Source organism: Prunus mume, linkage group LG7 (genome assembly GCF_029339155.1).
Source record: "Prunus mume cultivar Tortuosa linkage group LG7, ASM2933915v1, whole genome shotgun sequence".
NCBI lineage: Eukaryota > Viridiplantae > Streptophyta > Magnoliopsida > Rosales > Rosaceae > Prunus > Prunus mume.
Genome location: NC_142704.1, coordinates 9,301,388 through 9,320,635, shown reverse-complemented (window position 1 = coordinate 9,320,635; position 19,248 = coordinate 9,301,388). Strand labels below are relative to the sequence as shown.

At 37.3% G+C, this 19,248-nt stretch overlaps 4 protein-coding genes and 1 long non-coding RNA gene across 6 annotated transcripts; 4 read left to right on the top strand and 1 right to left on the bottom strand.

Annotated features, from left to right (window-relative positions):
- The first annotated feature begins 1,209 nt into the window (after positions 1 to 1,209).
- LOC103338641 (uncharacterized) lies at positions 1,210 to 3,112 on the top strand. 2 transcript variants are annotated; one of them, XR_016128585.1, is made up of 3 exons: positions 1,230 to 1,388; positions 2,383 to 2,428; positions 2,773 to 3,112. It is a non-coding gene; the product is annotated as an uncharacterized LOC103338641 (long non-coding RNA). The 2 variants fall into 2 exon arrangements; XR_016128584.1 differs by lacking the exon at positions 2,383 to 2,428 and having other exon boundaries at positions 1,210 to 1,388.
- A 668-nt stretch (positions 3,113 to 3,780) lies between these two features.
- Positions 3,781 to 6,150, top strand: LOC103338661 (COBRA-like protein 4). Its single transcript, XM_008241889.3, has 6 exons — positions 3,781 to 4,164; positions 4,256 to 4,335; positions 4,647 to 5,100; positions 5,180 to 5,327; positions 5,473 to 5,750; positions 5,867 to 6,150. The coding sequence occupies exons 1-6, from the start codon at positions 4,095 to 4,097 to the stop codon at positions 6,148 to 6,150; spliced, it is 1,314 nt and encodes a 437-aa protein (XP_008240111.2). The 5' UTR covers positions 3,781 to 4,094.
- Positions 6,151 to 7,105: 955 nt separating this feature from the next.
- LOC103338642 (COBRA-like protein 4) lies at positions 7,106 to 9,589 on the top strand. Its single transcript, XM_008241864.3, has 6 exons — positions 7,106 to 7,591; positions 7,698 to 7,777; positions 7,894 to 8,350; positions 8,495 to 8,642; positions 8,732 to 9,009; positions 9,127 to 9,589. Exons 1-6 carry the CDS (start codon positions 7,465 to 7,467, stop codon positions 9,420 to 9,422), a joined length of 1,386 nt encoding a protein of 461 aa, XP_008240086.2. The 5' UTR covers positions 7,106 to 7,464; the 3' UTR covers positions 9,423 to 9,589.
- Positions 9,590 to 9,705: 116 nt separating this feature from the next.
- Positions 9,706 to 13,362, bottom strand: LOC103338643 (protein COBRA-like). The gene is made up of 6 exons (XM_008241865.3): positions 13,211 to 13,362; positions 12,558 to 12,637; positions 11,654 to 12,110; positions 10,869 to 11,028; positions 10,477 to 10,754; positions 9,706 to 10,344 (listed from the first exon to the last, which is right to left on the bottom strand). Exons 1-6 carry the CDS (start codon positions 13,311 to 13,313, stop codon positions 10,052 to 10,054), a joined length of 1,371 nt encoding a protein of 456 aa, XP_008240087.2. The 5' UTR covers positions 13,314 to 13,362; the 3' UTR covers positions 9,706 to 10,051.
- Positions 13,363 to 13,965: 603 nt separating this feature from the next.
- On the top strand, positions 13,966 to 19,190 carry LOC103338644 (Transducin/WD40 repeat-like superfamily protein). Its single transcript, XM_008241869.3, has 14 exons — positions 13,966 to 14,284; positions 14,841 to 14,924; positions 15,026 to 15,150; positions 15,479 to 15,551; positions 15,681 to 15,764; positions 15,848 to 15,934; positions 16,324 to 16,394; positions 16,640 to 16,691; positions 16,775 to 16,832; positions 17,495 to 17,595; positions 17,703 to 17,857; positions 18,174 to 18,282; positions 18,623 to 18,679; positions 18,772 to 19,190. Exons 1-14 carry the CDS (start codon positions 14,183 to 14,185, stop codon positions 18,925 to 18,927), a joined length of 1,314 nt encoding a protein of 437 aa, XP_008240091.2. The 5' UTR covers positions 13,966 to 14,182; the 3' UTR covers positions 18,928 to 19,190.
- The last annotated feature ends 58 nt before the right edge of the window (positions 19,191 to 19,248 follow it).

Here is a 19,248-nt window from a genome sequence, read left to right as displayed (position 1 = left end):
CAACCTTCTGACTCTGAGTGTTTGCTAGATTCTGCGTCCCTTGAAAGTTACGTGCCAACCAAAATTTGAAATTTTTGGCCTCATTTTCTCATCCAACACCTTCAAACAGGAATCGTGGTGGAGATAAACAAGTCCTCTAGCAACACCTTGAATAATATTGAACCGTTTAGCCCAGTCAAGCACTGCTCTTCTCATTGCCATTAGAAATGAAATCAATAGTTCCCCAGAGTTGGGCATACTAGGATACAAAGAGCTCAGACGTTATCAATGATATTGAAGAAAGATAGGTAACAATGAGAAATTGCAGCCAAACATAAAGGGCCAGTGAAACTAACCCAATAATATCATATCCAAGCTTTTGTCTCGCATCAACTTCTTATCATCTTTAATGCAGCAACCCATGAGCTTTACAAGATTCTTGTGTTGGACTCTGGAGATCAACAGAAACTCATTCTTCAACACTTCTATGCCTTGCCCTGACCTAATAGATAGTCTTTTTTCGAAAAATCGGCCTAGGCGGCGGCTAGGCGCTAGGCGGCCGCCTAGGCGGGGCCTATTTTTTATATATAGATTTTCTTTTCCTGACCTTAAAGAAAACCTACTGTCGTCTCCTTCTCTCTCTCTCTCTCTCTCTCTCTCTCAAAAACCTCCTGCAAGCAAGATCCTTTGTATCAAAAGAGCTTCTTCTTTTTTTTTCTAATTAAGCTTGCCACTTAACTTGGGTAATGTTGTTTTGCTTTGTTCTACACGGATTTAGATTTCAACTACACCAAAGACTCGGTGACGGCGGAGACCAAAGACGAGTACGAAAAATGCCATTCTGCTCATTCCATCTTCTTCTTCAACAATGGCGTAAGGGATGGGTTTTAAAGAGTATAGCCGAACGCTATACTATTAAAATAAAAATATAGTATAGCCGCGCGGCTATACTATTTAAATAAAATAATATATATATATATCTCTATAGAGTAGACGGACGGCTTTACTATTTAAATAAAAAATATATACAAGCGTATAGCCGCACGGCTATACTATTTAAATAAAATATATATCTAGATAGTATAGCCGAGCGGCTGTACTATTTAAATGAAAAATCAATGTCCATGTGAACCAACACCTGTTGGACCTATTTTTAGGCCGTTTGGGAAGATAAAATATACCCAACCATGAAGGCCCATATTAGTCACGAGCCTCGTATCCCGACCCAGCCCAGCCGACTAACATGGCTCAATTTTGGTTGAGGGTACTATTGACTTTTCAAATTTCGTTTCAGCTCTTCACTCGATCGAGGGTTGTCATCGACGGCGAACTTGGGGGAAAAGGGCTTGGCTTTCTCAGTTGTGTTTTCCTATTTTATCAAAAATCAAAGCATTTGTCGTCTTTCTTTGGTAAGCCTTCCAATTCTCTACTTTCGCACTATAATTATTTCGATTATAGGATCTAATCCATGACCTATGAATAGCGAAAATTTAACAATGTAAAAAGAAAAAGAAAGAATCAAAGAGTTAAACTGAAAATGAAAGAATAAAACTTTAATATTCTAGCTTTGAAAGGTCGGTTTAACTATACATGATTGGAATTTGAAGCAGCTGAAAACCCAATTTTTATGTTTTAAATTTTTCAGTTATAACCCAGCATTAGAAATCAAAGGAAAATATTCTGGTTGTTAATGAAAATATATTGTTGGGAAAGAATAGTGTAAATCAGGGTTTTTGATATTTGGTGAATGTATAATTGTATATGCCAATGTGTTTACAAAATTTTGAACACATTCGGAGAGAATTTATTCCTTGTTCAAGTCAGGTTGAGTAAATATATTGTAGATATAGCAATCATGACTCATTGGTAATGCTCAATTCTGTGTTATGCAATCATTTGGATGGCATTTAACTTCATAGAAATTCGACAATGGCATTTAGAAGTGCTTCCATGGCTTACCTATGAAGCATGGTATCCAAATATATGGTGTTCCCTCCTCCTTCTTCCCTCTCCTCGCCATTTTTCATTATGATGGAGGTTAGGCAATTAAGAGTCTTGGCCACAGTTGGCCTCTTTAGGTAGACTGGTGTATTTCATCCAAACTGTTAGTTTGGTTTGATTGTAATTTGCGTTGGTGATTGAGGATGCTAAAAGGATTTGGATGAACATCTCGTTCATCCTCCTTCTAACACTTTCTCATTAATAAAATCTCTGTTTCGTGTAAGAAAAGAAAAACTAACTTAGTTTGAGGTTGTATTACGTGCAATCCAGTTTCACCATGAGTCCAATAGTTCTCTGTAAAATACAGGAGGCTATTGCCTGCACACCCACATCCATGCATGCATATGCACACACACATTTGAATTATGGCCGTCATGTTCCATTTTTTCTTTCATTTGGCAGATACTGGTCCACACTTGCAAGGGATTTACAATTTGCTGGTCTAATGGTATGCTGAATAGTGATAGTTTGTATGTCTCATCCTTTTCTTTAGTCCTTTACATCATTTGCCTTGTAACACTGGTAAAGTAGGATTGCAACTCTTAATAGCCATTCAAATAGGCTTGCAACTTCTTAACATGCATCCCCCACACTAGTTATTGTTTAATTTTGTCCCAGAAAGGAAAATTCAGACATGCCGTCTTTTGATCATTGGTGAATGATATAGGCAGCTAGGCTTTTGGCCTATAAAGGATTTAGTTGTCATCATTTATTTTCTCTTGACTTAATAATCTCGGGTTCTTATTTCTAGTAGTTTTAATTCAAAATTATGATGTGTTTTGTACCATGCAGGTTATTATGAAGGCTTGACAATGTGACAGAGTATGGGAAGTAAGTCCATATGCAGGTCTGATTTAGCTTCAGCTCTTGGAGACCATCTCAAAGAAGGATTGAGCAATGATATGACACGCACGAAGTTGCTAGCATGTCAGTAGAGTAAAAAGATATCTTTACAGGGGCGGTGTGAGAAACTTGCACTACACTTCTTCCCAATCCCATATAGGCAGCTAGTTGTTGAATAGATTTAGGCATTTTCATGTATCCAAGAAATAATTTGAATGAGACTTTAGTAATGTTTTCTAGTAATATGTTTATGTACATTTAAAGATATGGAAAACGAGGTTTTTATTTCTTTTGTGCCTCTCAAAATCACTAATTTTCTGTGGGAAAGACGATTTAAATTATCTTCCCACTTTTACCAGCGGTTTTTATATTCATCGAAATAGGATTTTGTAGCTGCGCCTAGAGACGGTTTTTAACATTGCTAAAGAATTTTAAGACGAACGGAGCATTTAAATCGTCAAGAAAACTATTTCGACGAACGGAGCACTTCAATAATTCAGACGCAATAAGATTGATGGGAGCTCACTCATTTTATTCAACTAGTATTCTATTGTACCACAACCCCGCCATCTTATTATCCTTTTTCTTTGGTAAGTGAGTCTTCTAATTCTCTGTGTTTACCACTTCAATTTGATCTCATGGCACAGAAATATCGACAATTTAAATAAATAAATATGAAGAAAAATTTGATTCTAACATATTAGGGATTTATCAGAAAACACAACAAAGATAACAATTTGTTTTTGAAAGTTTCAACCACTGGAGAAAGATTAGTTTTACCTACTAACTTGGACAAGCCAGCATAACCATATTAGGTTAAATTAAATTGCGTATTGAATACAAACAAGCTGTAGAAGTTGGAAAATCTCTGTCCGAGTTGGAAAAAAAAAAACAATTGGTCATTTTCACAAGGGAGTTGGCCGGATTCATTTTAGTCTGAGAATCACTAGCTTGTTTGGTTTGATCATTTGTTTAATTAGAGGACTTAGTTTGTGGGTCAACTGAAAAACCAATGTCCATAGGAACCAACATCATCTTAGGCTCCGGACAGTTAGTCTGTTGTCTTCAAGCATTCTCAAGCTCGCAGCTTGTTCTAATTAACTGAATATAACTGTGTCAAGAAACTGATATCAAGATGTATATCATATATAAAATACCTAACAAAACCAGTAGATGAACTTGTTTTAAGCCTCTTCACAACACCTATTTTGTACAAATTCTCTGTCTTCATATTTGAGCTCTGCATCCAACTGTCTTCTGCCGGAATAAACATGACTTTCAACGAGTATATGTGCCTCGTTCTCTCGGCTGTTTCTTTTATACTTACAATTCCTCATGCAGGTCAGCTTCCTTCTAGTAATGAAAGCTCTGTGCTGAATTTTGATTCTATTATACCATGTCACTTATAAGTTTCATTGTATCATAATTTTAGCTGCTTATGACCCACTGGATCCGAATGGGAACATTACATTGAAATGGGATGTCATATCCTGGACTTCCGATGGTTATGTGGTAAGTAGTTTGGTTCATAACATTTGCTATATTAGAAGAAGCAATCACCTTGGTTTTCCTACTTTATCAGATAATGACCATCTGAATCTTTGATGGAGCAATAACTTTTGCAAGAATCTCACATCAGCTTGATAATTCATGTGACATGCATTTAATAATAATTTGAGTGCCTCTAGCAGAGAAATTTGAATTCATGCTTACTGAATTCAAGGAAAATGAAGGAGCAGAAGAAGAAAAATTGCATATTGATTAATGTTGATTGTCAACAAATGTTCTTTAAAGATGTATGCTGTACAATTACAATATTTCAGGCAGTTGTGACGATGAACAACTTTCAAATGTACCGGCACATCATGAGCCCTGGCTGGACCTTAGGATGGGTATGGGCAAAGAAAGAGGTCATCTGGTCCATGGTTGGAGCACAAGCCGTTGACCAAGGAGACTGTACCAAGTTTAAAGGAAACATACCACATTGTTGTAAGAAAAATCCTACAGTTGTTGACTTGCTCCCTGGTGTCCCCTACAACCAACAGATTGCCAATTGCTGCAAAGCTGGTGTTGTGGCATCATGGGGTCAAGACCCTTCAGCTGTCTCTTCCTTCCAGCTGAGTGTTGGGCGCTCTGGAACTTCCAACAAAACCGTCAGACTACCAAAGAATTTCACTTTGCTTGGTCCAGGACCAGGCTACACTTGCAGCCAAGCAAAGATTGTGCGATCTACAGTTTTCAACTCACCTGATGGTCGTCGAAAAACTCAAGCGCTGAGTAAGTATCTTTAACTAAAGAAAAAATATCGAATAAGACTGATTTTGCTACAATTCTAACTGTATATTCTTGTTTTCAGTGACTTGGAATGTGATATGTACTTACTCACAGTTGCTGGCGTCTCGCTACCCAACCTGTTGTGTCTCTATGTCATCATTTTACAACTCTACAATCACTCCTTGTCCAACTTGTGCCTGTGGTTGCCGAGACAAAAAGAAATGTATTGTGTAAGCATTTATCACTCATCAGTTCTGCTTTCTAACTCAACTAAATGTCAAAAACACTACGGTCCAGCAGTCATATACATTCTAGAATCTAGATTGAGGCATGCATCTCAGTAACTGACATTCAGACCGAAACATACTAATGCAGGAGTGATTCAAAGTTGTCGAGTGTTGTGGGAACACACACACCAACAAAGGATAACACCCCGCTGCTTCAGTGCACACAACATATGTGCCCAATTCGGGTACATTGGCATGTGAAAACAAACTACAAGCAGTATTGGCGTGTGAAGATTACCATAACTAATTTCAACTATCAGTTGAATTATACGCAGTGGACGCTTGTGGTTGAACATCCAAATCTCAACCATATTACGGAAGTTTTTAGCTTTGTCTACAAGCCCCTGACCCCATATCAATCCAAGAGTAAGTCCAGACTTTTCCATACAGGACTTAGGGAGTCTTGCAAGTAACAACTAAATATATTTCAAAAGAAAAGCATGCACTTTTGGAGCTAAGACTTGTACCATTTGGTTGTGCAGATGACACTGGTTTGTTTTACGGCATAAAATTCTACAACGATCTCCTAAAAGAAGCTGGGCCAGAGGGAAATGTACAATCAGAGTTGATTCTTGAGAAGAATGCAAACACATTCACATTCAAGGAGGGTTGGGGTTTCCCTCGTAAGGTCTATTTCAATGGGGATGAATGCATGATGCCCCAACCTGATGAATTCCCAGGTCTACCAAATGCTGCCCATACAAATCTAATTACAGTACCAAAATTGGCTCTCTTTTGGCTTCTGATGTTTCTGGCTCTTCCCTAATCATTTAACAGAAGATCGAAACAGGAGCAATGCCATATGAACATCAAAACACTTATTATAAGGTTCTTGTGGTGGGTTAACGAAGGTGATGTGAGTATGTAAGTGTTATTTATAAATTGCTTGAACCTGTGTATAAAAGAAACCAACTCCTTGCCCGATAAGGTAGAGAAGGCCGAAAAACAAAAGACCAAACTATATGCCTTTCTTCTTCACATATTTCTAATCATTCCCTGGTATTGCTACTCTTCTAACTCTACTGGTGAAGCGCAACAGCTCAAAAGAAATTAAAGGCAGAAAAAAAAGAAGAATAAAGCTTTTCATGGGTTCCATTAGTTTTCGAGCTAAAACTAATCTAAGACACACCCATAAGGCATTCTGATAAAAAATCAACACAGAATCTGATCATATTTCGAACATTCTAAATTCTACAACTTCTTGAATTCTGTATTATAAAAAAAAAGGACAAAAGCTTTGCTACATAATAAAGATGAACTAATTCGATCAAACAAAAAAAAGGACGCCAGGTTTCAATACCTTTTGGTGGGTGGTATGTACAAATGCGTTGGGCGCTTTTGATTTTCATGTTTTCCTTCTTCGTGCAGAAACAGAAACAAAGTCAAGTCGCTTTGCTGGTGGAGAGTTCATGACAATCGAGGGAGAAGAAGAAGAAGAAAGGCTCGCTTTGTGCTGTCAGTTTTCAAACACGTGTAAAGTTGTTTTCTTTCTTAAGGAAACCCTAAGGTTTAAGGTCTTATTCGGAATTATTGGCAAATTGCGAGTTGGCCCTTTTGCATAAATTAATTTTGAGAGCTGAGCAATAACTTTGGTAATGATTGAATTGAATAAGGGACCAAAAGAAACCGGAAAACTTGAAATTGAAGCAAACCAATTACAACATGTTTCTTGGGAAGCAATATATAGCATGACATAAGGTATGCCCAAAAAAGGAAGAGTGTGTGAAGGGACTGAGCGTTGGGCTGTTGTTGTCTCAGTCTTCAGAGCCTCTCAAAATTCTTCCGCCAGCTTTTACATCATTCATCACCAAAACTTGCTTCAAGATGCAGAAACACAGCAAACAAACAGCCAATATCTTTAAATAAATGAATTTAATTAAGGTATATGTGTGTAACTATCAAATAAGATGAAATATCACATGGACATGGAAGTGCCTAACAACCAGTAGGTGAGGCTTTCACTTTCATTCTGGTGTCCTCTATCTTTTCCTTCTTAACATCCTGGTTTGCCAGAGTACATCTTGTCTCCTCTTAAGTCCTCGCCACTGCCGGAGAGCTTGTGATCCGGTGAACTGAAATCATGGAATTCAAAAACCAGGCCAACCCAACTCCCAAAGTCCACCTTGAGGTGGAAACATGTTGCTCTTGGTCTTGGCTCAAGTTCACAATCTTGGCTGTGCTATGTTGCATGGTATTATCTCCTGCAGGTAAATTTCTGACAACAAATCCAGCTTGAAAATACGTTGTCTTTGATCTTTTTCTGGTTACATTTGCTTGTCCGCTAACAATAGCTTCATGGTTTATGACTTTTAGCTGCATATGATCCATTGGATCCAACTGGAAACATAACGATCAAATGGGATGTTATGTCCTGGACACCAGATGGCTATGTTGTAAGATATCATTTGAATGACTTTTTGTATATGTTGATTTACTTACAAATCAAATTTATTTATTAAAAAATAAAATAAAAATCATAATAGGCAATCCCTTCATTGAATTATGCTAGGCTGCAGTGACTATGAACAACTTTCAAATGTACCGGCAAATCATTAGCCCCGGCTGGACTCTAGCGTGGTCATGGCAAAAGAAGGAAGTAATTTGGACCATGGTGGGAGCTCAAACCACAGAGCAAGGAGACTGTTCCAAATTCAAAGCAGCCATCCCGCATTGTTGTAAGAAAACTCCAACAGTTGTTGACTTGCTTCCTGGAGTTCCTTACAACCAACAGTTCACCAATTGCTGCAAGGGCGGTGTCCTGGCATCTTGGGGACAGGATCCTACAGCTTCAGTCTCTGCCTTCCAGGTGAGTGTCGGGCAAGCTGGTACCTCAAATAAAACAGTGAAACTCCCCAAAAATTTCACCTTGCTTGGTCCAGGACCAGGGTACACTTGTGGCCCTGCAAAGGTCGTGCCATCCACAGTCTTCCTCACGACTGATCGCAGGCGAAAGACTCAAGCCCTTAGTAAGATATTTTCATTCTCGCGTTTCCAAGATCTTCCTACTCTTCTTCTATCTTTTTTTTTCTTTTAAATTTTTAGATGGTTGAAATCTGATGTTAAAGAAAACTCTTGAAACTGAGTCGCATGGCATGTTCCTTCTGATGCAGTGACATGGAATGTGACATGCACCTATTCACAGTTCCTTGCCTCCAAAAATCCAAGCTGTTGTGTTTCGTTTTCATCTTTCTACAATGAAACCATCGTTCCTTGCCCATCTTGTGCTTGTGGTTGTCACAATAAGAAAAACTGTATCAAGTAAGCCTCCATAACCTATCCACATATAAGCATATGCATATCCGTACACACTTGACTTACTGGATGCAATTGTTTTGCAATGCAAACAGGAGTGATTCAAAGTTAGCACACAAGACAGGAATAAACACACCAAAAAAGGACAATACACCGTTGCTTCAGTGCACACATCATATGTGCCCTATCCGAGTTCACTGGCATGTGAAGCTTAACTATAAGGCATATTGGCGCGTCAAGATTTCCATCACAAATTTCAATTATCGGATGAACTACACGGAGTGGACACTCGTTGCGCAGCATCCTAATCTCAACAATGTCACTCAAGTCTTTAGCTTTGATTACAAACCCCTTCTCCCCTATGAGTCCATTAGTAAGTCTTTTGCTTCTCAAGCTTCTCTTTTTTTTTTTTACTTTTTTTTTTATAAACATTTCTTTTGGAATTTTGAGTTTCCTACTAACAGATGACCTTGATTGACCATATATGCAGATGACACTGGCATGTTCTATGGCATGAAGTTTTACAATGACTTATTAATGGAAGCTGGGCCATCAGGAAATGTTCAGTCTGAGGTGCTTCTGCAGAAGGACCAGAACACCTTTACATTCAAGCAAGGATGGGCCTTTCCTCGAAGAGTTTATTTCAATGGTGATGAATGTATGCTGCCCCCACCTGATGCATACCCAGCTCTACCAAACTCTGCCCATGTAAATTCTATTTCAATCTTCAAAATGGCAGCTTCTGTACTTCTGATATTGTTTTCTATATGTTTTTCACTTTCCTGATAATTTTGAAACGTTGGAGTAATAGAAGTGGTCTTGTGTGTGATAATTCAGCATAGATAGTGAGCTTGGGAAACTGTATCTGAAATCCTTGCTATAATGTCCCACGATTTTTTAGCCCAGTTCATGGTGCACAATAGCAAACGAAATTGCTTTGCTCCTTTACTAAATGTTTTCTCTTGCAATTTCACTTATGAAAATTGTTTAATATTGTTTTCTTTCTGCAGTATGTGACTGGATGTGTATTGTGAACTCAACAGGAAATCGAAAATAATATATACACCTCTTTGAACAAAAATCATACACCAACTTTGATTTCTTCTGAAATATCATATAATGCTAAGAACATATTCACTGGATCATTCTAAATAATCGTACAACTGCTAAATTTAAACAAAAACAACAGTAAAAGAATAAAGTGTTAATACGTGTAACAGATATTGAAACAGAATTTTGTAGTGACAGTTAAGCCGTAGTGCACCTGAACCACTTGTATAGATAGAAGTCACAGTAACACATTTGACCCCATCAACTGGATTTCCATATGCTTTAGTGCAACTTGAACTTGATCGAAAATTCTACTATGTAATGAAAAAACAGATAGCTATTGTTGTCTGGCCCAGGCACACTCACTATGCATAAGCCAATAAGAATAGCAGAGATACGAAGATGGTGACGGCGGGATGAAGTATGGAAATGACTTGTTTGGGACTGGAATTTGGCAACCATGGATAGGCATCTGGAGGTGGCATGACACAATTGTCACCATTAAAATAAATCCTTCGAGGAAAAGCCCATCCCTTTTCAAAAGTGAAAGTCGATGCATCCTTTCGAAATAGGAGCTCTGACTGCACATTTCCAAGAGGGCCAGCTTGTGTGAGCAAATCGTTATAAAACTTTACTCCCCACAACATGGCAGTGTCATCTGCACAACCAAAATTTGTATTGCCAAACTTTATGTCTATGAAAGCCCAAAGAACTGCATTGATAATATATTGATTTGAAAATTATTAAAATCTACTTCACACAAATTGATGAAGGTCAACAAAAAACTTACTTAAGCCAGCATAAGGAGTTAGGGATTTGTAATTGAAGCTGAAAATCTTGGTCAAATTATCAAAGTTGGGATGTTGCACAACAAGATTCCAGAGCGTGTAGTTCATTCTGTAATTGAAATTTGTAATTGTGACTTTCACTCTCCAGTACTCCTTGTAATTGAGCTTCACATGCCAATGGACTCGGACTGGACACATATGGCTAGTACACTGGACCAGAGGAGCATTAGTAGATTTTCCAGGACCTGATACAGCTGAAGCTAAATATGGATTGTTCGGCCTGCAAAGCAGTATCAACAAAAGAGAAAATATTTATGATTTAGTATCACTGCAAACTCTGCCTCAGAAAAAGAAGATCAAGAAATGCAACAAATATATGAATTAGAACACTTACTCTACACAGCTCCCAGGGTCTGTAGCGTTGTTCTGGCAGCCACAGGCACAAGTGGGGCAGCTTACTATGGTCTCATTATAGAAGGAGGAGAGAGAAACACAACAAGTGGGTGTCTTTTGAGCCAGGAATTGCGAGTATGTGCAAGTAACGTTCCAGGTCACTGCCAGAAGAGGATGTCAAAGTTAAATAAAGCATGAAATTTTATTTTCCCATATTTTAAAGTATATGACTGTACTTATCGTTCCAATTGCATCTTTCACTTGGAACATTTGAGGAGCGGCTTGAAACTACACAATTTTTTAAACCTAAGCTGAAACTATTCCTATTGATATGTTAACAGATACTGCATCCAAGGACGGAACCATAAATTTTTATAGGGGTGGGCTATTATTTCTTATATGGGTAAGGATCTAAATAAAATTCCATTTATTTTCTCATAGGAGAAAACTTGAAGCTAACTGGAGATCTGTTTGGATAGGACACGCTAATTTTTGCTTAGATGGATTGGGCTAATTTTTGTAAAATGAAGTGTAGTGCCTAAAAATTAGTATTAAATTTCTTTTTTCCCAAACTTTGCACTAGGCTAGAGCCCAATCTAGCCATAGTGTAGTTCCATCCTTTACCGCATCTATGTCATAAACCAATGGCTTATGTTCACAGTCCAGAGTAACTCTATAGTAACTCTGGGTTACTGTAAATACCTTAGCAATTAACTCAGTCAAAGCTCTTTTCTTCTCTATTCTTCTTTGTGGTAGCAGGGGGAGAGGGTAGTTTTGTGTACTTACTCATGGCTTGGGTCCATCTCCTTTTATCCGCTGTTAGAAATCTGGTTGGTTTTACAATCTTTGCTATCCCACAAGAATATCCAGGCCCAGGTGCCTTCAAGGTGAAGTTTTTCGGCATTCTGACAGTTTTGTTAGTTGTTCCTGCAGCACCCACACTGATCTGGAACGAACTTATAGCATTGGCTGGGTCCTGGATCCATGAGTTCATTACTCCCCCTTTGCAGCAATTTGCAATCTGCTGGTTGTAAGGAGTTCCTGGCAACAAATCCACAACTGTTGGATCCTTCTTACAGCAATGTGGGACATTCCCTTTGTATCTTGAACAATCCCCTTGCTCGGTGGTTTGTGCTCCCACCATGCTCCAAATTACTTCCTTTTTTGCCCATGTCCATCCTAATGTCCAGCCTGGTGTTTGTATATGTCGATACTGCTGGAAGTTAAACATTGTAACAACAGCCTGCCATTTCAAATAATACAGTTTGTATCAGAAAGTCAAGGAAAAACACAAGTAAAGGATTATATCTCGGGAAATAGAACTACAAGGTGATTGAAATGATCAGTCAGGTCAGGGAGTACTAAATGAGGTTCTCCATGATATCTAGCACTACTAATATAGTTACACCATTGACATTAACAACAAAACACAGATGGAATATAATTCTAATTCCAAACCTGGTTCCTCTTTTCTTGATTGAGTTTCTAGAAAACATTAAAAATCCAGTGAGAATATGAACAAATTAACTTTGCATCTTTTGAAAACACGAAAATTTAGTTTAAAATTGATATATATATAACCGAGATAAAGCTTTAAGCTGAGTCAATCTAATGATAGCCCATGCTTAGAAAGCATCAAATAAAGGCAGCATTATCACATAAAAGGAATGATCTGCTCATTAATACTTACAACATAGCCATCTGGAGTCCAACTAATGACATCCCATTTAATTGTGATATTCCCAGTTGGATCAAGGGCATCATAGGCTTCTGCAGAAACATCGAGCAAAACACAGCTCAATACATCAATCCTCAAAATTCTCAAAAGGGTTGACTTTATTATAAGTACACGATTTACTTGTCAAAACTTTAGTTCTTTTCAATTTTCTTTCTATGATATGAATTATGAAAAAAAATATATCAAGGCATTTATACTGCTGCTTCACTACATATCAACAAAAATTTCCAGCTCGTCGATATTAGTACACTCTGTAGCTTAATTGTTAGAATCTTTTATCTCTAGCTAATATCTGAAATTCAGCTAGATTCCATTCCCTCCGGTGAAAGCAATAATAAAGGACTAGAAGAGATCGAATTTAAAAGGAAATATCAATCACTCAATGCTTCACCTCTCCAAATTTAGGAAGAAAAAAAAATACGCAAAAAACTCAAATTTCATAAAAGAATTACCTACCATCCAATCATATCTTTGAAAGTTAAATTCTTCAAATACCAAAACAAGTAACAGGTAAATAACTAAAACCCAGAAATAGAAAACAAGAAAACCACTTTCAAGAAACTAAATTTGGAACCACGGGCCAAAAAGCAGACATGGGCACTGACCTGTAGAAGTAAAACTGAAGCATGAAAGCCAAAAGACAAGCAAAATGGCAAAGCTGCTGAGCTTGACTATGGATCCAGTGTCTGATAAGCACCGAGGCTCCATTTGTTGATGCAGATTTAGTTTTAACAGTGATGTTTATTGATTTAGCTCAAGATCTGCCCAGAAAACAGAGAGAGACAGAGAAAGAGAGCGATGTGGAGCTGGCCAACGGGGAATGGCTGGCTTTCTTTTCACATGGCAAGTGACTTTTTAAAGCTCACTCTAATCACTGCTTTGAGGAAGAAATCGATCCAGTTAATGTCACTCAAGTTTTGTCCTTGTGTCACAACATGCACACCTTAATTCCATTTGTACCCTTTGCAGTATTCAGCTAACTCGAATGATATTTGTCATGAAATGTTACAAATCTTCCCATATGAGAATGGGTTTGACTATGTTTTATTGGTAAGCGTAGAACTTTCATAGTGAGGGACATTTTTGGAACAGAGAAAAAACATAGCATATATATTTACTGAAAACCAACTTAAAAACATATAATAAAAGGACTTCTAGGGCAGACAGCAAAGGCTGTGGGCCATAAGGCATCCTTCAGTGTCGGTGGAGAGCAAATTCAACAACTTGTGCACTGGGAAAGAGATGTGGTGCAGTTGGGTCTTTGCAATTTGTCCAAATCTTTTGCTCTAACCACCAGATTATAACATAAATTGGTATTTTATTCTTTTTGGCAATTATTATTCATCATCTTCCGTCTCACACTTGCACAGTCCACGTTATGGCCATCTCCCTTTCCTTTATTCAGTTTTGTGAGATTGTCTTATATTGTTATACACAAGTTTGATTCTTTTTTAGGTATAGGCCTACAATTATTTGGTTTGCATATATTCATAGCTTCACGACACGTCGTTTTTTTCCGAACGACGAAACATAAAGGCATAAACTTTGGGTCTGGGGCGAAAGGGTTTTAGCCAGAAATGGAGAACAGCAGCTTGGAGCAGGTTCTGCAAGATGCCAAGCTCCACAGACAAATCAATTCGCTCATCGTCGCTCATCTTCGCGACAACAATCTCTATCAGGCAAACAAGTTCTTCTTCTTCGTCACATATGTATATATGTGTATATGTGCGTGTGTGTGCTTTTGGTTGCTGAGTGAGTGTAGGAAAACTTAAGATATTGAATTTTCAGCATAATGGTTCAGTTTTGGTTTGGTTTGTGGACAGTAATGAGTAATTAAGCTGATTTAAGTATGTCTCATTCGTTTGCCATGATCATATTGGGAAGATGCTACAGTCTCAATCTGGAAAGTGAACTTCTTTTAACTCGCAGATTTCTTTGTTCCCGGAAAATGTAGAAAATTAGTTGCTGTGAAATTCGAATTTGTAAACTTGACTCACCTGAGGCCTTCATAAGCATTTAGCTCTTCTAAAGTTTCAGTTTTTCTTTCTTATTTTCTTGGTTTATTGGGGGAGGGAGAATTATCTTATGGAAGAAAATGTTAAATGCCTGTTATGATTGATGAAAAAATTGAGGAAGATTATGATATAATGAGACTTTGAGTATTCTGATCTTATGTTGGAATAGAAGAAAGAATTGTAGCAGATTGAGCTGATTGGTGATCTTTCTTATTTGTAGGCTGCTAGTGTCGTTGCTTCCGCAACAATGACATCATTGAATGATGAAGCCCCGCCTAATAAGCTCCTTGAACTGGTTGCCAAGGTTTGTATTTGCATTTCAAGACTTATTTTCCCCCTCTGTTTCAGTGTTATTTTTCATTGTTTAAACTCGAAAAGAAAGTTTTGATTCTAAGGTGATAACAGGGCCTTGCAGTGGAGAAAGATGAGATGTTGAGAGGGGTTCTGTCATCTGCATTTGATTTGGGTACATCAATGCCTTCTGGATATGGTTCAATCCCAGCTCCTCGCACTGCTGCTGTTGATTTTGGGTAATTATGTCTTTGGAACCTCTGTCATTTGATTACTGTTTAATGCCCTTTGGTGTTTGCCTTATGGCTATGTCAATGGTTTTGAGTATGCCACAAACGATATGGGCATTTTCTATAATTCATTGTTGTAGACAAAACAGGAGATAGAGCAGTCGCATGCCCGACCAAGCCCTTTAAAATTTACTATTCTTTGTTTTGAATGCTTTCGTCATTACCTTTCTTCAAGGAAAATGAAGGAGATGGAGGGATCATTTCATTGTTTTTTATCATATAATATTTGCAAAATTTTGTCAATAAACCGACGTTTGTACGTCTCTTGTGCAAACAGTGCAGTGCAGGAAACAAAAGGCTCATCAAAGAGCTTCCCAAAACATGAGACACGCCATCTTTCAGAGCACAAGGTATGCATAAATAGGGAAAACAAATTATTGTATAACATCTATATTTATTTTATTAAGCCACTAAGTTGGCATGATAAAGATCACTTTCCACTGGGCATCTTACTTGGCATGATGGGTTAAACTTTCTAGAATATTGCCAGATGTGCAAGGTTTAGTCCTGATGGGAAGTTTGTTGCTACTGGAAGTTCTGACACATCAATAAAGCTTTTTGAGGTGCTGATTCTTTTAGCTATAAAATTGGTTTTTTCTTCAATGTGGGCCCTATCTAATTCTCAGGCAGTCATATTCTGTTTCAGGTTGCAAAAATTAAGCAAATGATGCTTCCAGATGCAAGAGATGGTCCTGTGAGACCTGTCATTCGCACATTCTATGACCACTTACAAGTAAGCCAACCTTTGTTCCTAATATTTTGAAGGCTAAGTATTGCTTTGCCTATGGAATATTTTTATTTCAACCACAAACATTGTTCAATTGAAAGCGTTGTATATGAGCCTCTTATGCTGACTTTGCCATGACTTTGTCGAGGAACGTTAGACAAAGAAAATGCTTCAAGTATGATAATATGAAATCTATAGCTCCAAAATTACATATAACATTTTTACCCCTTGAGTTGTCAAATTTTGTCTGTGTGTAACATTTGGATTAAGCTTGTTCTTTGAAACTTGGATTCTTTTAATTTATTCCCATTTGTTTTTATTTTCTCATTCAAAGACAATTGGACAATGTTGTGGGATATCTCCTTATGTCTAATATTGTTCGGATTCAATTGCAGCCTATAAATGACTTGGATTTCCATCCTCAGAACACTGTTCTTATATCGGGGTCAAAAGATAACACCATAAAGTATGGATTCTTTACTTTCTTAAATAATATTGAAAGTCCATTGTTTAGTTATTGATAAGTTTTTTTTTTTTTTAATCCTTGTAATGCCAGCAACAAAACATGTCTTCATGTCCCTCTTATTATGCCCTTTTTAGTTCTTTGCTGTTTTTTTTCCTCCTTTCACCCTCGAACATTACCAGCATTAGTTGTAAAACAAAACAGGAGTTCACTTCAAACTCTTATGTAAGTCTTGTTACTACTTTCAGGTTCTTTGATTTTTCGAAGATGACTGCAAAGAGAGCATTCAGAGTCATCCAGGTTGTACTTGTGATCTGATAATAGATTGAAGCATAGTAGAGAACGACATTTCTTTATTAAATTATTTCTTTTTAATGACACAGGATACACACAATGTGCGTTCAGTATCTTTTCATCCTTCTGGAGATTTTCTTCTAGCTGGTAATGTTATTCTATTTTTCTTTTTCTATTTTCTTGGTGTAATGAAGTCTTGCTTTAACCAATTTGATGTTCCATGCAATCTATGAATTGGTGTTTTCTAGATACGATGGCAAGAATGTGTACATGTGTCTTGGTTCTTATTCAAATGGAATTAAATTCTTTACACTTGCTATCATTTACTCATAGCTTCATTAAATCTTTTAGTAATATATCATATGCATTGTTTTTCTCATTAAAAAAATTGTTGTAAAGCTGATGTATGCTGAAGTTGATAGAGAAATTTATAATGCTCTTATGTAATCTCCAGAAGTATTATTTTACATTAAGCTTGACCTGTATTTAGTGCCAATAGATGGCCACCAGAGGCTAGAGTTGCTATAAGGATGAATTAACTAACTTGATGAGATCAACCTTGTTACAAATGAGCTTTTATCCACACACGCACACACTGAAATACCATGCATTACATGTTAAATGTCAGAGCTCATTTCAAGGAGCAGTGCAATCGAGGCCACTGTTCACAATACCGGTATCTTAAATTATCTAGATCTGTGAGGAGTGCTGCTAAGGCTATTTCTTTCTTCTTTACTTGAACTATTATCATGCATTCATACAGTGAATAGGCTTCTAATAATGTTTATATTAAAAAATATATATTACAGGGACTGATCATCCAATTCCACACTTGTATGATATCAATACCTTCCAGTGCTACCTGTCTGCAAATGCCCCAGAAATCGATGTTAACGGAGCAATAAATCAGGCATGGTTGACCCCATCTATTTATTCATGCTTCAAGTTCTATTTTCCATTGTTTATAGATAAATACAATTCGATGAGGGCAATCAAATCCACATCTTTGTGCATCAGGTCAGGTATTCAGCTACAGGTGGCATGTATGTTACAGCTTCTAAAGATGGTACCATTCGTTTATGGGATGGTGTAACTGCCAATTGCGTACGCTCAATAGCTGGTGCACATGGCACGGCGGAGGCAACCAGTGCAAACTTTACTAAGGATCAAAGGTATAGATCATAGAATTGATATAAGCTCTGAAACATGATATATGTGAAATAATCATCCATGAGTAGAAAATTGTGAAAGTACATGTGTATAGAGAGGTGGCTTTCTTATGTGAAATGATGTTTCTGTATTTAAGTGTTTCACAAATGTTGGATAACAGGGATAAGGAATATTATGATTATATGTTCTTGTGGAATATCTGCCTTTAGATGTGCTAGAACATCACTGTAAATTTGGTTCACCGCTCAATTCTTTCTAAAAAATTTATTTTGCAAGCGTCCTGTTCTCTGTGATATGACTCAAATGCTGGCTTTCTAGGTTTGTTCTCTCTTCTGGAAAGGATTCTACTGTAAAGCTTTGGGAAGTCGGCACTGGAAAATTGGTTAAACAATATCTAGGAGCTACACATACTCAATTGCGGTGTCAGGTATACCAGAAAGGCCTTTGGAGGTTTTCCTTAAAAGAAATAAAAATAAAATATTTTAGGTTGAGCATCTGTGTGTTTTAAACACTTTTTTTAAATATATAAATCTCTTCCTCTCCTTCTGATTTAAGTATGCAATTCCTTATGCCAGAGAAAATGGCTACAAAGTCCTCTGTCAACTACGTAAAATCCTAAAAAAGAATCTTCTCCCTCAGCCCCATCTGAATCAATCTCCACCACACTTTAATTATCCTTGTGCACTATTATCCTCCCAGGATGTGAGGAATCCAAAAAAGAAGATATCAAAATTTGGTTTTATAGGTGCTTTTATACTTCTATGCAGGCTGTTTTTAACGATACTGAAGAATTTGTACTCTCCATTGATGAACCAACCAATGAGGTTCGTTCAATCTTACTGCGTTTAAATGAAATATTGTGGTATTTAAATGAGCAGAACAAAGGTTTTAATTGATGAATATGGGATGGTTGCAGATTGTTATATGGGATGCTCTGACAGCAGAGAAAGTAGCAAAATGGCCTTCCAATCATATTGGTGCTTTCCGTTGGCTTGAGCACTCACCAACAGAGGCAGCATATGTTACCTGTGGGACGGACAGATCAATCCGGTTCTGGAAGGAAAGTCTGTAAAGCCTGCAGAAATCGGCTGGTGGCTTTCCTGATGTGAAGAAATGTAGATTGATCATTTGACTTAGGATTTACTCATGTCTCGTAGAACTAGATAAATGAATAGAGTGTAACCTAAAACGGTTCCAGTATGGTCAGATAAAGTGTTATTTTGTTTTCTTTTCCGTTTTAGTTATCAAGTCTTTACGATTTGCATACTCTTCACTGTTCAATTACTAGATACAATAATTTTAAGAGTAATCTAAAGTCTTCTCTTTGAATAGAAATAATAATTCAGATTCAGATCCACGACCGTCAATTACTGTAATGCCTCTTTAAATGACT

What these genes read in the sequence shown, in the direction of transcription:
- LOC103338661 (XM_008241889.3), top strand. Translation starts at nt 4,095, where the DNA reads ATGACTTTCAACGAGTATATGTGCCTCGTTCTCTCGGCTGTTTCTTTT. An exon ending in GGACTTCCGATGGTTATGTG is followed by an intron (nt 4,336 to 4,646) that starts GTAAGTAGTTTG and finishes ACAATATTTCAG; the next exon opens with GCAGTTGTGACGATGAACAA. An exon ending in TCGAAAAACTCAAGCGCTGA is followed by an intron (nt 5,101 to 5,179) that starts GTAAGTATCTTT and finishes TCTTGTTTTCAG; the next exon opens with TGACTTGGAATGTGATATGT.
- LOC103338642 (XM_008241864.3), top strand. Translation starts at nt 7,465, where the DNA reads ATGGAATTCAAAAACCAGGCCAACCCAACTCCCAAAGTCCACCTTGAG. An exon ending in CATGGTATTATCTCCTGCAG is followed by an intron (nt 7,592 to 7,697) that starts GTAAATTTCTGA and finishes TATGACTTTTAG; the next exon opens with CTGCATATGATCCATTGGAT. An exon ending in AATAAGAAAAACTGTATCAA is followed by an intron (nt 8,643 to 8,731) that starts GTAAGCCTCCAT and finishes CAATGCAAACAG; the next exon opens with GAGTGATTCAAAGTTAGCAC.
- LOC103338643 (XM_008241865.3), bottom strand. Translation starts at nt 13,313, where the DNA reads ATGGAGCCTCGGTGCTTATCAGACACTGGATCCATAGTCAAGCTCAGC. An exon ending in CTTCAGTTTTACTTCTACAG is followed by an intron (nt 12,638 to 13,210) that starts GTCAGTGCCCAT and finishes ATGTTTCTGCAG; the next exon opens with AAGCCTATGATGCCCTTGAT. An exon ending in GGACTCCAGATGGCTATGTT is followed by an intron (nt 12,111 to 12,557) that starts GTAAGTATTAAT and finishes TTGAAATGGCAG; the next exon opens with GCTGTTGTTACAATGTTTAA.
- LOC103338644 (XM_008241869.3), top strand. Translation starts at nt 14,183, where the DNA reads ATGGAGAACAGCAGCTTGGAGCAGGTTCTGCAAGATGCCAAGCTCCAC. An exon ending in CATTCTATGACCACTTACAA is followed by an intron (nt 15,935 to 16,323) that starts GTAAGCCAACCT and finishes ATTCAATTGCAG; the next exon opens with CCTATAAATGACTTGGATTT. An exon ending in ATACTCAATTGCGGTGTCAG is followed by an intron (nt 18,283 to 18,622) that starts GTATACCAGAAA and finishes ACTTCTATGCAG; the next exon opens with GCTGTTTTTAACGATACTGA.